The sequence below is a fragment of the Rhineura floridana genome, chromosome 2 (assembly GCF_030035675.1).
Source record: "Rhineura floridana isolate rRhiFlo1 chromosome 2, rRhiFlo1.hap2, whole genome shotgun sequence".
Classification (NCBI taxonomy): Eukaryota; Metazoa; Chordata; class Lepidosauria; order Squamata; family Rhineuridae; genus Rhineura; species Rhineura floridana.
Genome location: NC_084481.1, coordinates 183,260,354 through 183,282,159, shown reverse-complemented (window position 1 = coordinate 183,282,159; position 21,806 = coordinate 183,260,354). Strand labels below are relative to the sequence as shown.

At 43.0% G+C, this 21,806-nt stretch overlaps 1 protein-coding gene across 5 annotated transcripts in view; it reads left to right on the top strand.

The window, feature by feature from the left end:
* HEATR5A (HEAT repeat containing 5A) overlaps positions 1-21,806 on the top strand; it is a 144,875-nt gene that overhangs the window by 34,140 nt on the left and 88,929 nt on the right. For all 5 annotated transcript variants that reach the window (XM_061611594.1, XM_061611591.1, XM_061611593.1 and 2 more), the window contains 4 exons: positions 245-405; positions 7,197-7,452; positions 12,322-12,477; positions 13,945-14,195. In XM_061611594.1, coding sequence (XP_061467578.1) covers positions 245-405; positions 7,197-7,452; positions 12,322-12,477; positions 13,945-14,195 — 824 coding nt within the window. The remainder of the gene's footprint in view (positions 1-244; positions 406-7,196; positions 7,453-12,321; positions 12,478-13,944; positions 14,196-21,806) is intronic.

Below are 21,806 nucleotides of genomic sequence, written 5' to 3'. Positions count from 1 at the left end.
GAAAGCAGTCCATTTCCATTTTTCAGTGGTTCTCATTCTAGTGCTTCTAAGGCTGTGATCCTGTGTACATTTACTTGGGAGTAAGTCCAATGAACCTGGGTTTACTTGTGAGATTAGGCTGAATGTCAGATCTTTACACTAGTATGAGTTTAATATTTAAGTTTGGTTATGATTCCTGAAACTTTATTGGAACACAGTAGAAAATGAGCAAATATGTGTGTGCATTTTTTCCCCATTGAAAAAGCATCTGCCAGACAAAATGTTCACAAAATCTCATTTGAGGAAGCTTTGGAACTGCTGAGTACAGGTTTCCTTCGTGGGAGTTCAGGATTTCTACGAGCCAGTGGTGACATTCTGAAAGGGACGAGCTCAGTCAGCAGGGATGTTAGAGTTGGAGTCACTCAGGTTTGCTTATATTATTTATTTTTAAAGTTACTATTCTGTTTTTGTCTTTCTTATTTCTGTGAAAGAGTTATTGCATGGTAGTGTATATTGAACTGGTTAATGGATGAATATTTTTGTGACTATTAATGACTATTTTACAAGCTTTTTACAGAAGACTGATTAATTAGTCTTCTAATATTTCCCAGTGTTTTACATTACATGGTACCTTATTTATTTCTCTTTTTAAAAGATAAATTATTTTCCTAGTAAATATAAATTATTTTTAATATTTATTTATAATTTTCTATCATAGGTTCATTTTTTTAAAAAAGTCTCCTAACATTAAAAAACCTCCTTTTATTTAAGGGCTATTCTGTTCTGCAGCTTGCAATGGTGTGTACTTCTTTGTGATCTGGTTCACATGTCACATTAAAAAAAACCTTAGGTAAAATAAAAAATGGTTTATTATGAACAAGCAGTGTGCTTGTGCGTGCTGCTGAAATCACAGGTTCTTTGTTCCTTCATCTTCTCCTGTTGCTGCTGCTGTGCCAGAAAACAAAGCATGGTTTGGCTTGTGTCATTTGAACCTGGGCTTATGGTTTGTTTCTCTCCAAAACCTTGGCTTCTACTCATAGCTTGTTGAAAGAGAAACAAACCACAAGCCTGACTGGTTTCTCACAAAACATACAATTGCTCTCAGTCGATGTCTGAAAGAACTTGCTCCTTGATTAAGCTTGAATAAAGTAATTTGTAAAGTAAATCTCTCACTTTTGTTCTGATCAGCAACCGCTGGGGACAGTAGCATAATTGTTCAGTAAGTGATCAAGGTTATATACAGCAAGACAGAGAGAAATAACTAATCTCAGAGCAGTTTCAGATTTAATATCTGAAGCTATTTTGTTACACTGTCAGTAAAGCTATGCAGTGATGAAGTTTAGACTTTGTTTCTGGACATAAATGCAAATCCAGTATTTCAGTCGAAAAAAATAATTCTTTGCTATTTGCTAATTGATTACCCTTTAAAGAGTGTTAGCAAGCATTTTGGTGCTGGAAGTGGAGCCCAAATGTCTGTCCTCCCCACTTGTCTGTCCTTCAACTTCAACACTTGAAGTCTTGCTGTACTATTGCTGTACACCAATTCATTCCTTCTATTACACCCACACAAACACGCACACATGCACACAGAGTGCTGCCTGAAGCAAATCGTTATTGGGGAAAATTCATTAGGGCTGCTTTTGCTGCTAATTTTGGAGAAAATCAAATTGCGTGTTTATGTCTAAAGACAGGAGAGAACACCTGTTTTCCTTAGAAAATATTTCAGCAAAACTACAAAAGATCTTGTCCTTCAACCATGCTTTCTCCCTAGAAGATGTGTTTGTTTATTATTTAATTTATATCCCACCCTTCCTCCAAGCAGGAGCCAAGTACGGCAAACAAAAGCACTAAAAACACTTTAAAACATCATAAAAACAGACTTTAAAATACATTAAAACAAAACATCTTTAAAAAAAAACTTTTAAAGCTTTGAAGACGTCTTTAAAAAAAAGGTTAAAAACGTATTGTTTAACAACAAAAAAGGTTTAAAAACATTAAAAAGCAATTCCAACACAGACGCAGAATAGATAAGGTCTCAACGTAAAAGGCTTCTTGAAGAGGAAGGTCTTCAATAGGCACCGAAAAGATAACAGAGATGGCGCCTGTGTAGGGGAGGGAATTCCACAGGGTAGGTGCTGCCACACTAAAGGTCCATTTCCTATGTTGTGCAGAAAGGATCTCCTGATAAGATGGTATCTGCAGGAGTCCCTCACCTGCAGAGCACAGTGGGTATATAAGGGGTAAGGTGGTCTTTCAGGTATCCTGGTCCCACGCTGTATAGGGCTTTGTACACCAAGACTAGAACCTTGAACTTGGTCCGGTAGCAAATGGGCAGCCAGTGCAATTCTTTCAGCAGCGGGGTGACATGTTGGCAATACCCTGCCCCAGTAAGCAGTCTCGCCACTGCATTTTGCACTAGCTGCAGCTTCCGGACCAACCTCAAGGGCAGCCCCACATGGAGCACATTATAGTAATCGAGCCTAGAGGTTACCAGTGCGTGGACAACAACGGTCAGGCTATCCCGATCCAGAAACGGCTGCAGCTGTCTCACCAGCCAAAGCTGGTAAAAGGCACTCCTAGCCACTGAGGTCACCTGGGCCTCTAGCGACAAAGATGGATCCAGGAGCACCCTCAGACTACGGACAACCCCATCCAAAGCAGGCAACTGACCAGTTATCTGAACTCGGGAACCACCAACTCACAGCGCCTCCATCTTCCTAGGATTCAGACTCAGTTTATTGGCCCTCATCCAGCCCACCACTGAGTCCAGGCAGTGGTCCGGGGCTTGCACGGCCTCTCATAAGGCTAAACTTCACCAGGAAGTGGTCTGACCATGACAATGGGGTGACATCCACCCCTTCTTCCATCTGGAGTAAAACCAAGCTGAGGGTGTGCCCTGCCCTATACGTCAGGCCAGTGACAACTTGAGACAGCCCCATGATCGTCATGGAGGCTATGAAGTCCTGAGCCAGAACACTACAAGCAGGCTCAGCGTGGACATTGAAATCACCCAGCACTATCATTCTGGGCACCTCCAATACCACAGCCAAGTTGGCCTCAGTCAGAGAAGCTGCCAGGCAGCAGGGTGGATGCTATACCAGCTGCAACCCTAGTTTCCTGTCTCTTTGGCCCGACAGCAGATGCAGGCTCTCACAGCCAGCTCCAAGACAGAGTGGTTTCCTGGTGACAGAGATGGAAGTTCTGTAGAGCACAGCAACTCCTCCGTTGCCCCTATCCCTGCAGCCTGTGCTGGTGTTGCACCGAGTATCCCGGTGGGCAAAGCTGGGTCAGATCAACTCCCAGCTCACCCACCCAGGTCTCGGTAATGCACACCAAATTGACACCTTCATCCATGATCAAATCATGGATGAGTGTGGTCTTATTGTGTACTGATCTGTCATTAAACAACAACACATGCAGGCCAGTGGGCACAGCAGATGAGCAACGAGAAACCCATCCATGAGAAGAGTGGCAGCAAGGAACAAGGTGTAGATAACCTTGCCCTCGTCTTCCATGGTAATTCACCACCTCCCCATGGCTATACTTCCCTCTACCCGTGATCACCGAAATTGGGGTGGCATCACCCATGTCCCTCCTTACTAAGACTCCTAAACACCTGATATGGACCCAACAAGAGCCCATCAACAAAACCTACCTGAGCCAATTATCCTAGTAGGCCTCTGCAAGAATTGGGAACAGTCAGACCCACTCAATATTTTTCACACAGGGCACATCTACACCCCCTCTGTCTCACACCCAGGAAGGGCCAGCCTCCTGCCAGTTACAGACTCTCTGTCTGAAGGCATCTGGTGACTTTCTCCTATCATTCAGTTCCCTGCACAGGCTCTCACACTCTGTTCATGTGACAGCCTTATCTTTGCAGTGCTTTCCTGCGCTTTCCTTTTTTTTTTTTCAATAATTTTTATTCAGATTTTCATAAAACATACAAGACAAAATCATAAAACATTCAAAGACAAAAAACAAAATCAAAAATAGTTAAACAAAAAGAAAAAAAGAAAAAAAAAAAAAGAAAAAATAAAGAGTAAAATATTGACTTCCCATTTGTCAAAGATCAAATCAGTTATAAGTCTATAATATATAACAATCCTGTCTCTTAAGTCATATTATAAAATCACTTTCCTCCAGTAGTTATCTTACTTAATCATCAAATCTCATAAACATTACTTTATTCTTTCCACAAAAAGTCAAAGAGAGGTTTCAATTCTTTAAGAAATATATCTATCAATTTTTTTTTCCAGATAAGCATATCGATTAATCCATCTCATTACTAATTATGATAATCTTATTGTCATAACCATAGTCAAAATAAACATTTCAATTAATCCATCACATCAGAATCTGTTAGGTTCAATAATTTCAGTAGCCATTGTTCTATTATCTCTATTAGTTCCATTTTCCATCTTCCATCTTCAGTAGTCTTGTTAAGTCCAGTAATTTCAATATCCAATCTTCCATTATCAGTATTCCATAATAATCTTGCTGTCAAAGCCATAGTCATATAGTAAGAGTCTGATGGGGATTACCTCTATCCCAAATATTTTCTTGCCATCCATTCTGAATAGGTTGCTGAAATACTGCTGTAAAATCATATCTCTGTTCTTTTTTTCAAAATACACTGGGTCATCTCTTAAAAGTTTTTCCATTGTCACATGGCTGCAGTTAATTCCATAGATTTTCTCTATATTGGGCTCCATCACATCATTCCAGTCCAGAAGATTATCCATGCCATTGATAACTTTATCTCTAGAATCTTCATTCATTTCTTCAGAGATAACATTGAGTTCCAAACAATAGATTTTATTTCTAAAGTCCATAGACTCCAAATCTTGTTCCTGTTCCACGTTGGTTCCAATCTCCGGGATCTCCTCTCTCACAGGGACCCCTATTCCAGTCTCCAGGGTCACCTCTCTCACAGGGACCCCTGTTCCAATCTCCGGGGTCTCCTCTCTCACAGGGACCCCTTCCAGGGTCACCTCTCTCACAGGGACCCTTATATCTTTAATCTCCTGCTTCATTTTACTCAATTCAATTTTCATTATCTCAATCTCATCCATTATTTTCTGAAACATAGTTATTTCCAGATTTTCAGCCACTTTCTTAATTGCCATTTTAAAAGAAAAATATAGGAAAACCACTTCTTATTTCAGCAACAATTGGGTTAATACTCCAAACTTGGTGACATCACAGTATAAACAGAGCAGACAGCCTTATCTCTCCAATAGTTAAGTAAACAAAATGCAGTTCCCAGGATCGAAACAATTAATGGCAATCGTCAAGAAACAGATTCGTCAAAATAAAATAGACCAAAAAGAGAGTAGTCTCAAAACAGTATAATATTTTTCAAAATAAAAATCTGGAATAGAAATCCCTCTTCTGTGTATATCTTTAGAATGCAAATCCAGGACAGCTTTTTGCAACAAAAACAGAGATAAGCTATTAATTAGTGCGTAGCAGAGAGAAGTTATGGCTCCCCAGTGAGATGTCAAAAACTGATCAATCTGGCAAATCTCTTTTAAACAGCAACAATTTAAGTCAAGTAAAAGAAAAATATAGAAAGAAGGGTGCTTGCCTGTTAGTGCGTTCTCTCTTAGAAGATAAGGTGAACGTTCGCTTTATCAGATAGAGCTTGCTGTTAAAAATCCGTCCCACCTTCGTCGGCTGGACCTCGTCCCATAAATTAATGAGATCTGGTCGTCCCAACAAAAATAGGCTTTGAGGTTAATCTCTTCGTTTCTCCCTACCCGGGAGAAGTTTAATCAGTCAAAAAAAAAAGAAAAAACTGACTGATATATCTGAATAAGCTTCTTTTGAGGCAGGAGCCCGTCTCAAAAGCAGGCACAGGCTAAGTCACCCTTCCCGGAAGTCGCTTTCCTGCGCTTTCCTGACAGAAAGCACCACTGAAATAATTTGCTTTTCATTCCCGGGCAGGCATAATGCTATTTGATTAGGGTCATCTTTTCTTTTCTCTGTCTTCAAATACAATGATATAGAAAACATTTTTTTTAAATTCTGAAATTAGATTAGGGATGGGATCCGTTAGCCGGTGCCACTTTGAAAACATTCTGCTTACCTAACAGGCAGTATCAGTTCAAGTTTGTTCTTTGGCTGCTATCCTTTGCTTTCACTGATCCAATTAATTACCTCCCAAAAATGTCAATTTTAGTATCAATATTTTGAAAGGAGCAGCTTTGCGTTCTCCTCTGCTATTATAGGGTTGGCTTGCTTTTCTCCATACTTGGAGTTTGGTTTATTTTAGTGATGGTTGGTGGCAGTGAGTGAGAGAGAGAGCTGTCCTGTTGTGCTGTGAGTAAAATCAATAAAATAACAATATATTTGAGGGGGGAAACCTGAAGTTCAAAGCGAACAGTATTGCCCCACAAAGATGGAGAATATGCAGACCTTTGAAAAATACGGCGCTAAACCCAAATTCAGCGGAATTCTTCCCCATACCTAAGTTAGATAGAGATGGCCACAATATAACTTTTTTTTAACTTGGGCAGTACTTGGTGTGTTTCTTCCTACTGTGATGGTTGATGCACATGTAGTATTTATGAAGTTAACCTGTTAATTGTTTTGAGCAGAAGTTAATACACAGGAAGATAAATTATCTTCGAAATAGTCTTGTGATACAGTTCTATATTCTGCCTTTCTGTTATTTCATATAGTACCAGAACAATTAAAATTCATTTGTAATGAGGAGGAATAATTCCAGTCATTGCAAACAGTCATTGCAAAATTAAAACCTGTGAGGTAGGGGTGAAAATGCTCAGCTTCCCACAAGGTTGTATGTGGGTTCTGTATGTAGAATGTTAAATGGTTCTTATTTAGTGATTCCAAATGCAACATTTTACATGACAAGTAATAGCTATTTCTTTTGCTCTGCAATGAAGTTAAACAGAAGAGACTTAATGAACTTACAGTTAAACTAGGTTTCATGTTGCCACTGTGGTAATTGAAAGCAGTTTTTTCCTGTGTTTGAATAATGAGGTCTACTGTTCAAATAACTAAAAGGCAAAATATTTTCACCTCACTTTACATCATGTAAACATATTGCCTTTTTAAAAAATGTTAACAAAATTGGTTTGGTGTGTTATAATATGGTTAAACTGAAGTCTTTATAACTTTTTAAGCTTGTGTGATATTTTTGAGGTCATTTTGATAAATAAAACAAATTATTTTAATCAAATCTCTTTCAGGCATATGTGGTATTTATCTCCACACTAGGAGGGCAGTGGCTTGAAAGGAATTTTTCTGCTTTGTTTTCCCATGTTCTGGACCTCGTTTCTCAGTCTCACCCTAAAGCTATTCAGACTCAGATGGATACTCTCTGCCGTCGTCGTTGTATTTCATTTATCCTCCGAGCTACAGTAGGAGGCCTTCTTGGGGAAAAGGCTCAAATTGCAACTGCCAAGGAGATTTGTCAAGCCATCTGGAAGCTGAAGAAAGTTATGGGTATGGGACTAACAAGATTATGTGCTCTCCCTTCCCCCCTTTCATTTTTACTAGTACGTTATATCATTTCCTAATCCAGTCATAAAGGATATAAAGTAATGCTTCTCTGATGCTGTTTTATCTCAGAAAAATTCATACAGCCCTTCGTAGTTATTCTCAGAATAATAATTAAAATACCTATCATTTTAATGTTAAGAAAATCTGTAAATATTTCTCCATGATTTAGGTTTAGATCGATGTGTGGAGGGTAAGTCTGCTGACTGACTAAAAACTATGGGAGCTAAAATGTACCATTGACTGCCAGCTACTGTGGTTTTGCTGCTGCTGCAGGAATCTTGTGAACCTGCCTGTGACATCTAGTTAACCGTTATCAATCTGAAATAAATATATAGTTCATTAATCTTGCTCATAATGGAAGGTTTGTGTTTGAACACTGCATCCAAAATGCTGTCTCCAAAATGCAGAAATCTAGATGATGTAAGTGCAGCCAATCCAGTAGGCTTGAAGTCAGATATTAGGTGGTGACTTCAAGTCTTGCTTATTGCAGGGGCTGGCTGCGCTGTGCAGTTCCCCACAGGGAACTCCATAGCGCAGCCATTTCTAGCAGGTTTGCTCTCTCCACCAGTCAGCTGAACACCAGTGACAGCAAGCTTCCCTTTCCAACAAACAATCTGTCCTGGCCAACCCTATTGGCTTCAGACTTGGACTCACTGGTGTGTTTTTCTGCATTATGTTTAATGTGAAATCTCAGCTTAGAGCATTTCATAGATCAGCTTACAGATCTCTGCCCAGCATAACTAGGCATGACTACTCAAGCTAAGACATTTTCGCAGCAATTAGACATGCCCCTTGAGACCCTTTAAGTAGGCTCAGTGCAGACTTTCTATTTGCATGGGGTAGGCTTCTCTGTACGGGACTGCTTGAGCAAGTGAGCACTTCTACAAACAGGTTGAAAAGCTGCAGCTATTGTTGAGCGCCTGCGCATCTGCTGGTGCGTCCTTGGTGATGACAGTGGTGGCACTGTATCCAAATCCTCCCCTGACACCTGCTCTGGTTGAGCCTCTGATTCCTCATCTTTGGGAGGAAGTGGGAGTGGTGGCTCAAGTGACAAGGCAGGGCTGAGAGGCTGGTTTATTGCCAGACAGCACTTCTTCATTCCTCCTCCTGATCACTCCACCAGGAGTCCTCCACGGGACCCAAGACATAATTCTATATTCTATATGAAGCCGTTGAGTGCGGTCATCAGGAGCTATGGAGTGCATTGCCACCAGTACGCTGATGACACGCAGCTCTATTTCTCCTTTTCATCCTCTTCAGGTGAGGCTGTCAATGTGCTGAACCGTTGCCTGGCTGCGATAATGGACTGGATGAGAGCTAACAAACTGAAGCTCAATCCAGACAAAACTGAGATGCTGCTGGTGAACGGCTTCCCTGATTGGATGGTGGATATACACCCTGTCCTGGATGGGGTTACACTCCCCCTAAAGGACCGGGTTCGTAGTCTGGGAGTCTTTTTAGATCCTTCCCTGTCACTTGAGGCCCAAGTGGCATCGGTGGCACGGAATGCTTTCTACCAGCTTTGGCTGGTGGCCCAGCTACGTCCCTATCTGAGCAGGGAGGACCTAACATCAGTCGTACATGCTCTGGTAACCTCGCGACTGGATTACTGCAATGCGCTCTACGTAGGGCTGCCTTTGAAGACAGTTCGGAAGCTACAGCTTGTCCAAAATGTGGCGGCCAGATTAATAACGGGGACCAGGCGGTCGGAACACATAACACCTGTTCTGGCTCTCTTGCACTGGCTGCCAATATGCTTCCGGGCTAGATTCAAAGTGTTGGTTCTAACCTATAAAGCCCTATACGGCGCGGGACCACAATACTTGTCGGAACGCCTCTCCCGATATGAACCTGCCCGTACACTACGCTCTACATCGAAGGCCCTCCTCCAAGTTCCGTCTCATAGGGAGGCTCGGAGGGTGGTGACAAGATCTAGGGCCTTCTCAGTGGTGGCCCCCGAATTGTGGAACAGTCTCCCCGAAGAGGTGCGTATGGCGCCGACATTGTTGTCCTTTCGGCGCCAGGTTAAGACCTTCCTCTTTGCTATGGCGTTTTAATATGTAACTTGTTTTAGTTTTAAATTTTGTTGTAATTGTTTCTGATTTCTTGTTTTTACATATGTTTATGCTGTATTTTATTATGAGATTTTGAGATGTTTTTGTATTTTTATATTTTGTTGTACACCACCCAGAGAGCTAATGCTAGTCGGGCGGTATAAACATCTAATAAAATAAATAAATAATAATAATAAATAATTGCGAGTACACTTTAAGGCTGTCAGAACCTCCCAGAGCTGCCTCAGGGAGCCTCACCTCCAAAGAGGCCAGGGATGTCTGCCTCAATGCCCTTGGCCTAGGCAGGCTTAAATCCAGGGCTCCTATGCCTCCCCAAGAAGCAGGGGGGCTAGATAAACATAGGCTTTGGGTATTCCCTGTCTGGCCATGCCCAAAGTGACCTAGGGGAACAGCCAAAGAACAGCAGGGAAGCAAGGACCACACAACCCTTCACCCCAACCCTTATTTAGATATCCAGCTTTCCCCCTTTGTCTCTACAGGGAAATTTGCCTTTCTCTGGAGCTCTTTATATCCTTCTTAGCTTCCCACCTGTCATTCTGCCTAAAGCACAGCAGCTGGACTACTTCCTTGCCATCAGGCAGCTGATGAGTGCCCCATGCGGCTTCTCCCACAGGTGATGTCGACTGGCAATGTCCAAATGTGGTCACCTCAAGAGTCATTGGCTAGAGGTGTGAATTGGGGCTTAAAGCGTCAGGTGCCAGCAAAGGACTGGCAAGCCCATCACATATGCACAACAGTATTTTGTATCTTGCTAAGTAGTCATATGGGGATAATGGAAAAACAGTACACTCTTAGATAACTGAGGAAGAACTAACGTAGCCACAGCCTAGGAATGGCATAAGTAGGGGATTCAAAATGCAAGAACCAACCCTGTTCAGAAACATTTGAGACATGTTGAGTACAGGCACCAGACTTATGTTAAGTCTTCATCAGACTCTAAATGGGGTTCTCTTTCCACCCAACTCAGCTTTGCAATCTAAGATAAAACCCTTGCCTTTTCTTATGAAGCAGTAATAACCGAGGACAGGAGAGAGCCCAGCTCTCTAGCTAGCTGGGTAAGTTTCCATCCCGCCTGTCTAGCTACAGAAATTGAAATGACCTGAACATGGCACAGAAACATCATTTTCTGCCGGGAATATTGGAGTTGTAATTTTGGAAAAGTAAAATTGTTAGGTCAGGAAGTGGCATTTCTCTGAATGCTTAGAAAGGTCATTTCAACTTCAGCAACTGGGCAAACAGGACAAAGCCCTGCTTTGCTAGAGAGCTATGCTCCTACCCACCACTGGTTAACCTCTCCACCCACTTCACAAGCAATGGATAAGGGTTTTTCCTGTGCCCCTTACCTAATTTTCTAAGGGATGGGGAAACAATTGGGGTTTGGGGAGAGCATTCCTTTTGAGTATCCTATTTATTATTTAATTTAATTTTTGTAAATTGTATTGCTTTTATTGTATTTTTATACTTGTGTCTATTTTTCTTTGTAAGCCGCCTTGAGGGCCTTTGGCCGAAAGTCGGGTTATAAATAAAATTTAATAATAATAATAATAAGACCTTGAGGTATTGTAAGTATTCAAAAAGGAATCTTTTCAAATAGCAAGTTTGTTTTTGAGGCAAATAATTCAAAAGCAAAACTGGTATTATGTTAAAAAGACTTTCTAATTGTCCTATGTTATAATACTTACAGAGCTTGGAAAAGTTACTTTTTTGAACTGCAACTCCCATCAGCCCCAGCCAGCATGGCCACTGGATTGAGCTGATGGGAGTTGTAGTTCAAAAAAGTAACTTTTCCAAGCTCTGAATACTTAATGGTTCAAAATGAATCTCTGTAGGTGTTGCATGTGAAGTACTACAGGTGGTGCCTTAGGTTTCATGAGAATGTATTCATCTGCATGTGAATTAGAACGAAGATACACCTATCCTCCACTTTAAGGTTTATTGAATGTATACTCGCATTATTTTTTTAAAGGTAGTCCCTCAAATGATTTATTGGGACAAATTCTGCTAAGATAGGGAGCTTCATTGCTGCCCAAATTAGTGCTTAGTCATAAAGTAAGGCATGGATGTGGCTTGCTTTAGCTTCAAACCCTGGTTTCATGTTGTGGTTAATAATAAGCACTTGTTAGCTTTAACTGTAGTTAAAGTTGGTACTAGCAGTAAGGAGAATTCACAGTGGAGGAGAAAGGGGCTGTGAGGATGGAATGTGTGATTCAATGGCCTGCTCTCACAGTATAGTGATTGGGAGTGTTTTATGTGTGTACCAGCTCACTGCCTGAAGTGCTTTGCTACCTACATTTTCTTCTCAATTGACCTTGGTCCAAATTCAGAGAAAGTTAGTCATGCTCAAGTCCCATTAAAATCAATAGGACAAGTTGTGACTAATTTATGTCCCATTAATTTCAGTGGTACTTAAGTGCAAGTAACTTTTTCTGGATTTGGGCCAATATTTTTGACACAGCATTGCTGAAAATGAGATTCTTAACATATTCTTTAACAACCACATTCTGTGTTATTAGTTATCCTCTACACATTCAGACACAAATGTTACTTCTATTTATTTATTTATTATAATATGTACAAAGTTGGTTATTAGCTAGTGTATTGTCAGAGTTTTCATGAGGCCTTGCTTTAACTGTAAAATCGTACTGGACATGGTACATGCCAGTTATCCCATCTCAGCTTGTAACTCTTTTGTTTTACCGAATGTGACAAAGAAAAAATAATTCTGTCATATTGCTAGATGCTGCAGTCAGTGATGGTAACATGGAAACCCGTGTTGGTTCAACAGATGTAGTAGCAAGCCAACATATGCTTATATGTTCCCTGGAAGAGCTTGGAAACCTAATACATAGCTTAGGCACTACTGCTGCACCAGTGCTGCAAGATTCTAGTGCAGGTAATGTATTATACCTTTTATTCTCCATGATTTTGTGAAATCTGTTTTTGGTCCATTGAGTCTTTGGACTGGTGGTATAACAATTCAAGAAAACAAAACAGAATGGGTGCCTCAGCCTAATCCAGCTTCTTGCAGAAATAAAAGACCTAACACAGGTTCAGATAGCCCCAGTAGAGGTTTCTCATACATTTACATATTGAGGAAATATTCTGTGTTAGTTCAGATCGTTGAATGGGTTTTTTGAACCAATTTTCATGTTGCCAAGGGAAAAAAATATGTATTTTTCAGCACTATTTTATTGTTCTCTTTTCTGGAGCCATAGATAGGACATTTACTATTCTGGCTCTTACTTAAAATAAATATGTATTCTGTATAATCAGTATTGTCCATAATCCTACCTGCATTTGCTGAGGAGTTAGTTAGAAAACATGTTAAACCACTATGTGCTGCACAGAAAGGGGTGGGGGAAAGCTCTTCTCCAGGCTTAAATCAAAGACAAGACACTTTAGGGAGGAAAGAGAAAGAAGATAAAAAGGGAAGGAGCGTCAGTCTGGAAAAGTCTGAAAGGTGTATCTCAAGAGTGTGTGTATGTGCTTGGATGTGACCATGAAGGAAAAGAGGATGTCAAGTGGAGCAGCTGGGTGCTAGGAAGCCACAAATGAAAAGGCAGAGAATAGAAAGGATAATAAGAATATAGGAAGCTGCCTTATACTGTGTCAGATGACTGGTCCATCCAGCTCATTATTGTCTACACTGACTGGCAGCAGCTCTACAGGGTTTCAGGCAAGGGGCATTCCCTGTTCTACTGGGGATGCCAGGGACTGACCCTGGGGTCTTTTGCATGCGAAGCTGTTGCTCAACCACTGATCTATGGTCCTTCCTTTAAATATTACATTTAATTAGGAGATTGGATCCTTTGGTCTCTGGGTAGGCAGGCAACAGGATATAGTGAGAGAAGATAGAGACTATGGAGCAACATGAAAGTACATGCAACAAACTTAAAAGAAGATGAGGGAAAATAGAATGGCAATGAAAAGATGGCAATTGAAAGAGTGGGATAAAGGAGTGAGCAGAACATTATAATATGGCCAGCATCGTATCAGACAAATGTTGTTACAGAAGTTAGTTCAAGAAGTAATAAGACAGTGAACTAAAATCTCAATAGTGTATGTAGAGGGAAAGGGTGAATTCTAGATACATTGATAAAGTGACTTGGGATGGCTTGTCAAGAACATGGATGTAATGAAGAAGATAATTAAAATACTTGGAAGATTCTGAGCTTCAGGAGAAAAGCTAACACATACATTAACCAGAACAAGAAAAAAATGTTGTTGGGAAACATTTATGACATGAATTGCTTAATAGTGATATTTACTAGTATTTTCTGATGTCAGTTGTGAATATAGTTCAATAACAGTTCTCGGGAATTTGCTATGTTGATTGTGTAAACTTTCTGTGACTTTCTAGGGGTTCTGGATGCAGTGGTCTCCATTATCCTTCACCCCAGCATTTCAGTTCAGCTAGCAGCAGCATGGTGCTTACGCTGCATTGCTGTAGCATTGCCCTGTTTTCTCTCGCCACTTCTGGATCGTTGTATTGGGCGACTCACAGCACTAAAATCCTCACCAGAAGCAGTGACTGGCTACAGCTTTGCTATTGCTGCTTTGTTGGGAGCTGTCAGAATGTGTCCTTTAGGAATACCACACTGTAAAGGAAAGGTAATTATTTGAACTTTGTCCCTGGTCATTGCGAAGTCACAATTGCATTTGTAACTTAACTATTTGATATAGCTTTAGACAACTTTTTTTACACCCTCTCACGTTCTGCACTGCAGGAAACATTTGTGCATGAAGAAGAAAGTGGCGTTGAAAAACTTGCAATATTTTAAACACAGCCACTGAGCACACCACATTCAAGCTTATTTATTTACTCCATCTGTGTATCCTTTTTCTGTACTGATATATCACTTTTTATATAGCCCTGAGTTCTACTCTTCATATATAACTAACAGCACAATCCTAAGTATATTTGCTGTGATGTACACTCCATTTCAGTGGGGCTTACTCTCAGGTAAATGTGCATAGGATTGCAGCCTCAATGCATTCCTTCGTTTTTGGAAGAGTATAATCCTCAGTTTATTTATTTATTTAAAAAAACACAAGGTTACTGAAAAAATGAAAATACCAACAATTATTATTTCTTAGATAAACATATAGATAGAAAAAAGGTTAGAACAATCAACATTGCTCGTGATAACAGAGTCTAAATTAGGAGTGATGGGAAATCCTTGTCTTAAGAAGTTTCTTGATGTTTTCAGAATTCATGGAGTTTCTGTCTTTTTAAGAGCTGGCGAGGTTCTTTTGAAAGATTCAAGCTTCCAAAACCTCATCCTGACTTGGCATTAGTTTAAATTGGCAGATTACCATAGCTAACCACTTTCCCACAGACATCACAGCTTTGTCAGTGAGAAAAAAAATCTGCCTTGTGTTCCTGAATAATGGAAGTGAAACCTATTTGGCTTTACCAAGCAAAAGATTTTCTTTTAAAATGGCTAATTAGAAGTACATCGACAGACCAGTTAGCTCTCTGTGAAGGAACCAGAGCCTTTAGGCCAGGAATCTCTATTTGTTTTTAACTACTGATTTTCATCAGTACCTCCCTGGATCTTAAGTGAGTAACTTGCATGTCTGCTGCCTTCCTTGGAAGTCGTATGCATCTCAAGATCCCTTTCTGGTTCTGAACTGTGACTCCATTAAGTCTAGCATGTGCTTATCTGTCCAGTGCCTGCAACATTGAGTAAACAGGACTAATGGATAATAGTGTGGCATCACCTGAGCTCTGGAGCTCCCAGTTTTGTACACCGCCCAGAGAGCTTTGGCTATGGGGCGGTATAGAAATTAAATAAAATAAATAAATAAATAAAATAAATCCTGTTGACATTCAGTAGGCATCTTCACTACACTGTTTTATACACCTGCTAACAAAATTTATGTTTCAGCAAGCCTATTTGGACACATGATTTAGTTTAATTTGTTTTAAATGCTTTATTGATTTTTTCCTTTATTTTTAATGATCGGCTTATGCAAATTTGTTTTATTAGCTTGTGCATTTTAGTCATTTTTATATATAACAGTTTGTATATCACTTGGACAATTTTCTTGAGCAATTGGTTTATAAATGTTCTAAGTGAATCAATACTCAACTCAGCTGTCATCTTCTTAATCCAAAGGATTCTCAAACAAAATAGGAGGAGAATGTAAGGGTCTCCTGCTACTACAGAGATACAAACAGTTAAATACAAGCCATTTTTGCTGTTAAAACCATTTATAAGCATCTTATTGCACCTTCATCCTAACTTCTGATCTTGTTCAGAAATAAGAAATTCCCAATTTGTCTCCACACCATTCTAGGCTTCCTAACCGGCAATTTGTTTTGTTTATGCATCCCTTTGTTTTGTTTTGTTTATGCATACATAAATACTATTTATAGGCTGTCTATTGTTGTTGTTGTTGTTGTTGTTATTATTATTATTATTATTATTATTATAGATTTATTTGTACCCCGCCTTTTGGCCAGAATGCCCTCAAGGCTGCTTAGAAGTACAACAGTATAAGCAATACAATTCAAAATCAAGTAACATCATTAAAAAAGCAACAACAACAACTATCAAAAAATGTACACTGTATACAATATAGTAACTAGATATAAAATAAGGTAATTCCCACATCATATCATAACAGTTATCAGAAAACAAAAACAAAACAAAACAAAGCAGTAAGAACAAAGAATCTTCCATGGTCTTCTTCTCCAAGGCAACCCCAAGACGACTCCAAGTGCGACGCTAAGTGTGCACTACAACCACATTACAACCACAGTTTTGTGGGTTGCATACAAGATAAAAACAGGAGTAAGTTAAAATAATTACAGTGTGTTGGATCCAGAGTTGCACTCAGCAGAGTTCTGCTCACTCTTGAGAAGGTGATATTTACTGATTTTCCATAGGAGGTATCCCATCACTGCGGGTTGTAGCTCCACCTATCGTGCGAAGGCAAGAATGTTTTTGAAGTCAAGACTAGGGGCGTCAGGCCCCTCCCACTCTCCAGTTCATTCTTGCCTTCGTACGAACAAGTCTGATATTCTATAGCGTAGCTTTAGCTAAGTTTATGTGTTGTTTTTTGTTGCTGTATTTGTCTGACAGGGTGTGGAGGTATTGTTACTTGTGTGTTTGCCGAGTGTTTCCCTTCCCTCTGTCTTGTATCTAACGTTGTTTTTCATTCCTGGGGAATTCCCTTGGGGGGGTTCTCCCTCGCCCGGGCCATTGATTTCCCAGCCTTTCGCCCAACGGCCGTCAGAGAGACCGCAGCTGCGTTCTCTCTATTCCCAGCGGCAGCTTGTAGCTGCAGCTCCCGGCGTTACTCCCTCCAGTACCTGGCCGTTTGAGTCGTTCCCGTCCCGGGTTCTGCCGCGGCTCCTCGCCTCACGGCAGTACCTTTTTTGGAGTATCTCCTTGAGAGCCTGCGGCTGCGGCTCTCTCTCTTTTTTGCGGCTTTTGTCTTCTTGAGCCTCGCTCTAGCATTTTCACGCCACAACGGTCCCTGCAGACGGCGGCTGCGGCTGCTTCCCGCTCTGCTTTAGCGACTGCGGCTTTTTTGTTCTCTTTCCTAGCCGTTCCCTCTTTGTGTTCTGCGCCGCGACTTCGCTTATCGACCCCGCGGCTGCAGCACGAGCTGCTCTACCTCAGTCCGCCATTGCCCCTTCGCCATTGTCCACCATTTTTGATTGTATTTTCCCGCGCCTGCCCCGGGTGCCATTTTGTTTGTCCTCTTTCCCTCTCATGTACTAATAAATAGAGGGCTGCCAGGGTTACCTGTAAATGTGGGGCAGTTAGGAACCTGTAAACATACAAGGGTTCTTTTACCACGCGGCCATTGCTGCTGCCCCTTGCTACTATTTGACCTCTACAGCTTCTGTGGCTGTATCTCAAGACTGTGACTGTGATCTACGCTGTCTGCACTCTGCTTCTGTGGCTGTCTCTTCAGGCTGTGGCTGTGCTCTATACTGCTGCTGTGGCTGTGTACTGAGAACATTGATATTGTGCACAAATTGAACTGTACATTCTGCCCCACCTGTGGCCGTGTGCTGAGACTGTGACAATCTGCACAAGCTGTTGAATCGTACATTCTGCCCCCTCTGTGGCCGTGTACCAAGCCTGAAGTCTATACTGTACATTCTGCCCCCTCTGTGGCCGTGTACCAAGCCTGAAGTCTATACTGTACATTCTGCCCCCTCTGTGGCCGTGTACCAAGCCTGAAGTCTATACTGTACATTCTGCCCCCTCTGTGGCCGTGTACCAAGTCTGAAATCCAGCCTACAATACTAACGCTGATACCATAGTGCATCCTGCCCCCTCTGTGGCTGTGTACTTAGCCATCTGCCAGTGTATCCTACCCCCTCTGTGTTCGTACACTGTGCCCGTTCGGGTCCCTACATCCTGCCCCCGCTGTGGCCGTGTACTGCACCCAAAGTGAATATAAGATGGCAGAACAGCCAGGCATGTCTCAAACAGCCAAGCCGCAACCTTCCAAGGCAACTAAGTCTAAGCATGCAAAGCACTGGCTAAGACCAAACATCTTTCCAGCCATAGCAAACCAAAGCGTCCACGCTATGCTTCTGTGCCGACCCCCACCACAGTAGCTCAGGAACACATAAGAGATATATTTCATTCACCTGCTGCTTCCTCTGACGAGGAGGACTTTGCTGGCTTTCCTACTCAGCCTTCGCTTAACCAGCCTCCCTCCATGTTGCTGCCCAGGGCTTATCCTCCGGCTCAACCCACGGAGCCAGCTACTCAGGCACAAACATCTGCTCCAACAGCTACTCAGGCACAAACATCTGCTCCAACGGGGCTGCCGCTGTCCCATGATTTCCTTTCCCAACTTCAAGGCATGCTGTCATTTTTCACCCAAATGCAGTCACCACCACAAGTCCCTGCCATACCTCAATGCTCTATGGACCAACGTGCATGTCATGAAGCACACCCTTCCTGTTCCCCAAATCCCTTTGATGTAGCCAGAGGCAGATGTATTGACGAAGCTTCGTATGGGGAGGAGTCAACCTTCACTGACCACGTTGAAGGAGATGACTGGAGCGACTATTCGGATCATGAGGAGGATACATCGTATCGCTGTTTAATGCCTCAGATTATCAGCCCCTGGCACGCAGGGTAGTTAACACCCTTGGTCTCCAAGCTGCGCCTTCAACATCTACCACTCCAGCTATCAAAGGGGCCAAGGTCCTCAAATCCCCTGCACCTACTGAGCACTACATCCCGGTGCCGGACCCCATTGCCAAACTGGCCTCTGAAGAATGGTCTCATCCATTCCAAACTCGCCGCTTCAAGAACCTGGCTGACAAGCTTTACGCCCTAGCTCCGGACTTTACCACCAAGCTAGCCGTCCCTGGCATAGACGAACCGATCACTAGCCTAGTTTCACGATCTCTTTTGCCCAGGGAAGGAGAATCCCAACTAAAGGATGCTACTGAGCGACGACTAGACTTCGCCCTCCGCAAAAATCATGAGGCCACTGCTTTCTCCATGCGTGCCTCTGCATCAGCCTCCGTCTTCTCCAGAGCAGCTATGATGTGGCTGGATGATCTTCTAGAGGACACTAACCCGGATCCTGTCTCCCTCAGAAGGTCACTGATAAAGTTGCGTAAGACAGCGGCGTTTGTGGCTGATGCCACTTTGGATGCCACTCAACTGGGGGCACGAGCCATGACGGCTCAGATAGTCGCTCGACGGACCCTCTGGCTTCGCCACTGGCAAGCTGACTCTGCGGCCAGAATGAATCTGTCTAGGGCTCCTTACTCCGGATCTCTACTCTTCGGCAAGGAAGCTCTAAAGGCAGTGCTGGTTGATCCCAAAGACGCCCACATACCGGTTTTGGCCACTGTCAAGAACATCGACCACAGGCCTTTCAGGCGACTTCCTCCCTTCCGCACTAACCAGCCCTTTCGAGGAACGCGGCCAGGAGGACGAGGCCGCGACTTCAGATCATATGACCCCAATTCCTTCAGGGGATCCTGGAACCGGCGTTTCCAGGGCAGAGGTCAGTACCAAGGGCGCTGGGGTACCTCATCGTCCTCATATAGGGGAGGGCCTCGCCAACGCAAGCAGTATTAACGCACCTCCCGTTGGTGGCAGATTACTTAATTTTGGAGACCAGTGGCTGCGCCTCACTACGGTCTCCTGGATCAGGGAGCTTTTCTGTTATGGCTATGCAATAGAGTTTTGGGCGACCCCACCAGACAGATTCCATCCGTCCCCTTGTCCAAGGGCACCAGCCAGACACAGCATCATGCAGACAGCTATACACCACCTCCTGGACATAGCGGCAATAGAGCCAGTCCCCACAACTGAGAGGTCGGAAGGGGTGTACTCCCTCCTATTTGCTGTGCCTAAACGAGATTTGTCATGGAGGGCGGTATTGGACCTCAAGTTCGTCAACCGTTTTGTAACATATCGCAAGTTCAAAATGGAATCACTCCATTACAGAGAGTCTGCATGAAGGAGACTTCCTGGCTTCTATCGACCTTAAGGAAGCGTATCTCCATGTGCCCATTTGCATAGCCCACAGAAAGTTTCTTCGGTTTGCCTTTGGCCACCAGCACTTTCAATATAGAGCGATGCCGTTCGGCCTCTCCTCTGCTCCAAGAGTATTTACCAAAGTGCTACTCATTCTAGTGGCTTATCTCCGGATTCAAGGGGTTCATCTCTACCCATATCTGGATGATCTGTTAATATGGACAGTCTGAAGAGCTGGCTCATCATCATTTAACGATCACCCTCAATGTCTTGCAGGCCTACGGCTGGCTTGTCAACTTCGACAAAAGCCATCTTCAACCAACACAATGCCTACTACATCTAGGGGCGATGTTGGACACCCTGCAGGCAATGGTATTTCTGGCTCCAGATCGCATCACTGCTATCACAAACATCGCAAGGTCCCTGATGCAACAAACATCTGCAGACGTCATGCTTCTAGCCAGGGCGCTCGGAATGTTCATCTCTACCATCCATATTGTGCCATGGGCTCGAGCCCACACTTGTCACCTTCAGTGGACTTTGTTGCCCTTTCAACAGGACATTGCCAGCTCCAACCATCACAAAGTTCACTTGAGCCCTGCACTGCGCCTCTCCTTCCGCTGGTGGACGAGGGCCCAACACCTTTCCAAGGGCACGCCGTTCAGAGAACCCCGCAGAACTGTTGTAACCACAGATGCCAGCCTCATCGGCTGGGGAGCCCACTCCAACTCCCAGTACGTTCAGGGGGTTTGGTCCACCGCAGAGCAGACTCAAATCATCAACTGGCTGGAGCTAAAGGCTGTCCACTTAGCTCTACTTCATTTTCAGTCTCTGTTCCCTTTGGACCATGTTCTCATTCGAACAGACAACACGTGTGTAAAATCACATTTGAACAGACAAGGGGGCACCAGGTCTCGTCCTCTGCAGGACTTAGCCTCCCTCATCTTTGTCTGGGCAGAACAACATCTACAATCCCTGAAAGCAGAACATCTCAGAGGGATTTGGAATGTGACAGCAGACTGGCTCAGCAGACAACAGGTTTTTCCGGGAGAATGGAAACTTCATCCAGCCATTTTCCATCGTCTTCAGTGTCGGTTCGGCACATTCTCAATCGACCTGTTTGCTTCCAGTCGCAATTGCCAGCTTCCCAGGTACTTTGCCCGATACCTGGACACAACAGCGGAAGCAGTGGATGCGCTATCAACACCGTGGCCAGAAGATCTTTTGTACGCCTTCCCTCCAATACCAATGTTAGCCAAAACCTTGAGGAAGGTGCGAAGTGAGAGGGCACAGCTGGTACTGAGAGCACCATTTTGGCCACGCCGACTGTAGTTCTCGGAACTTCTTGCAATGTCAGTAATGGATCCTTGGACAATCCCAGTCAGGCCAGACCTTCTATCCCAGGGTCCAGTACTGCACCAGGACCCCACTTGGCTCAACTTAACAGCGTGGCGTTTGAACAGGGACATTTGAGGTCGGCTGGCCTGTCTGACGCTGTTATTGATATTATCTTGGCCTCGAGAAGACCATCTACCACTCGGATTTATCAACATACCTGGGTGGCTTTCTCCAAGTGGTGCCAGTCCCACCACCACGATCCATCCCAGGCCACCATGCAACAGGTGCTACAATATCTCCATAACGGCTTCATGATGGGACTTAGACCCAACACCTTACGTCGACATGCCTCGACTTTGTCGTCTATTCTATCAGTTTCTTCTTCTGGTGCGACTATTTCCTCACA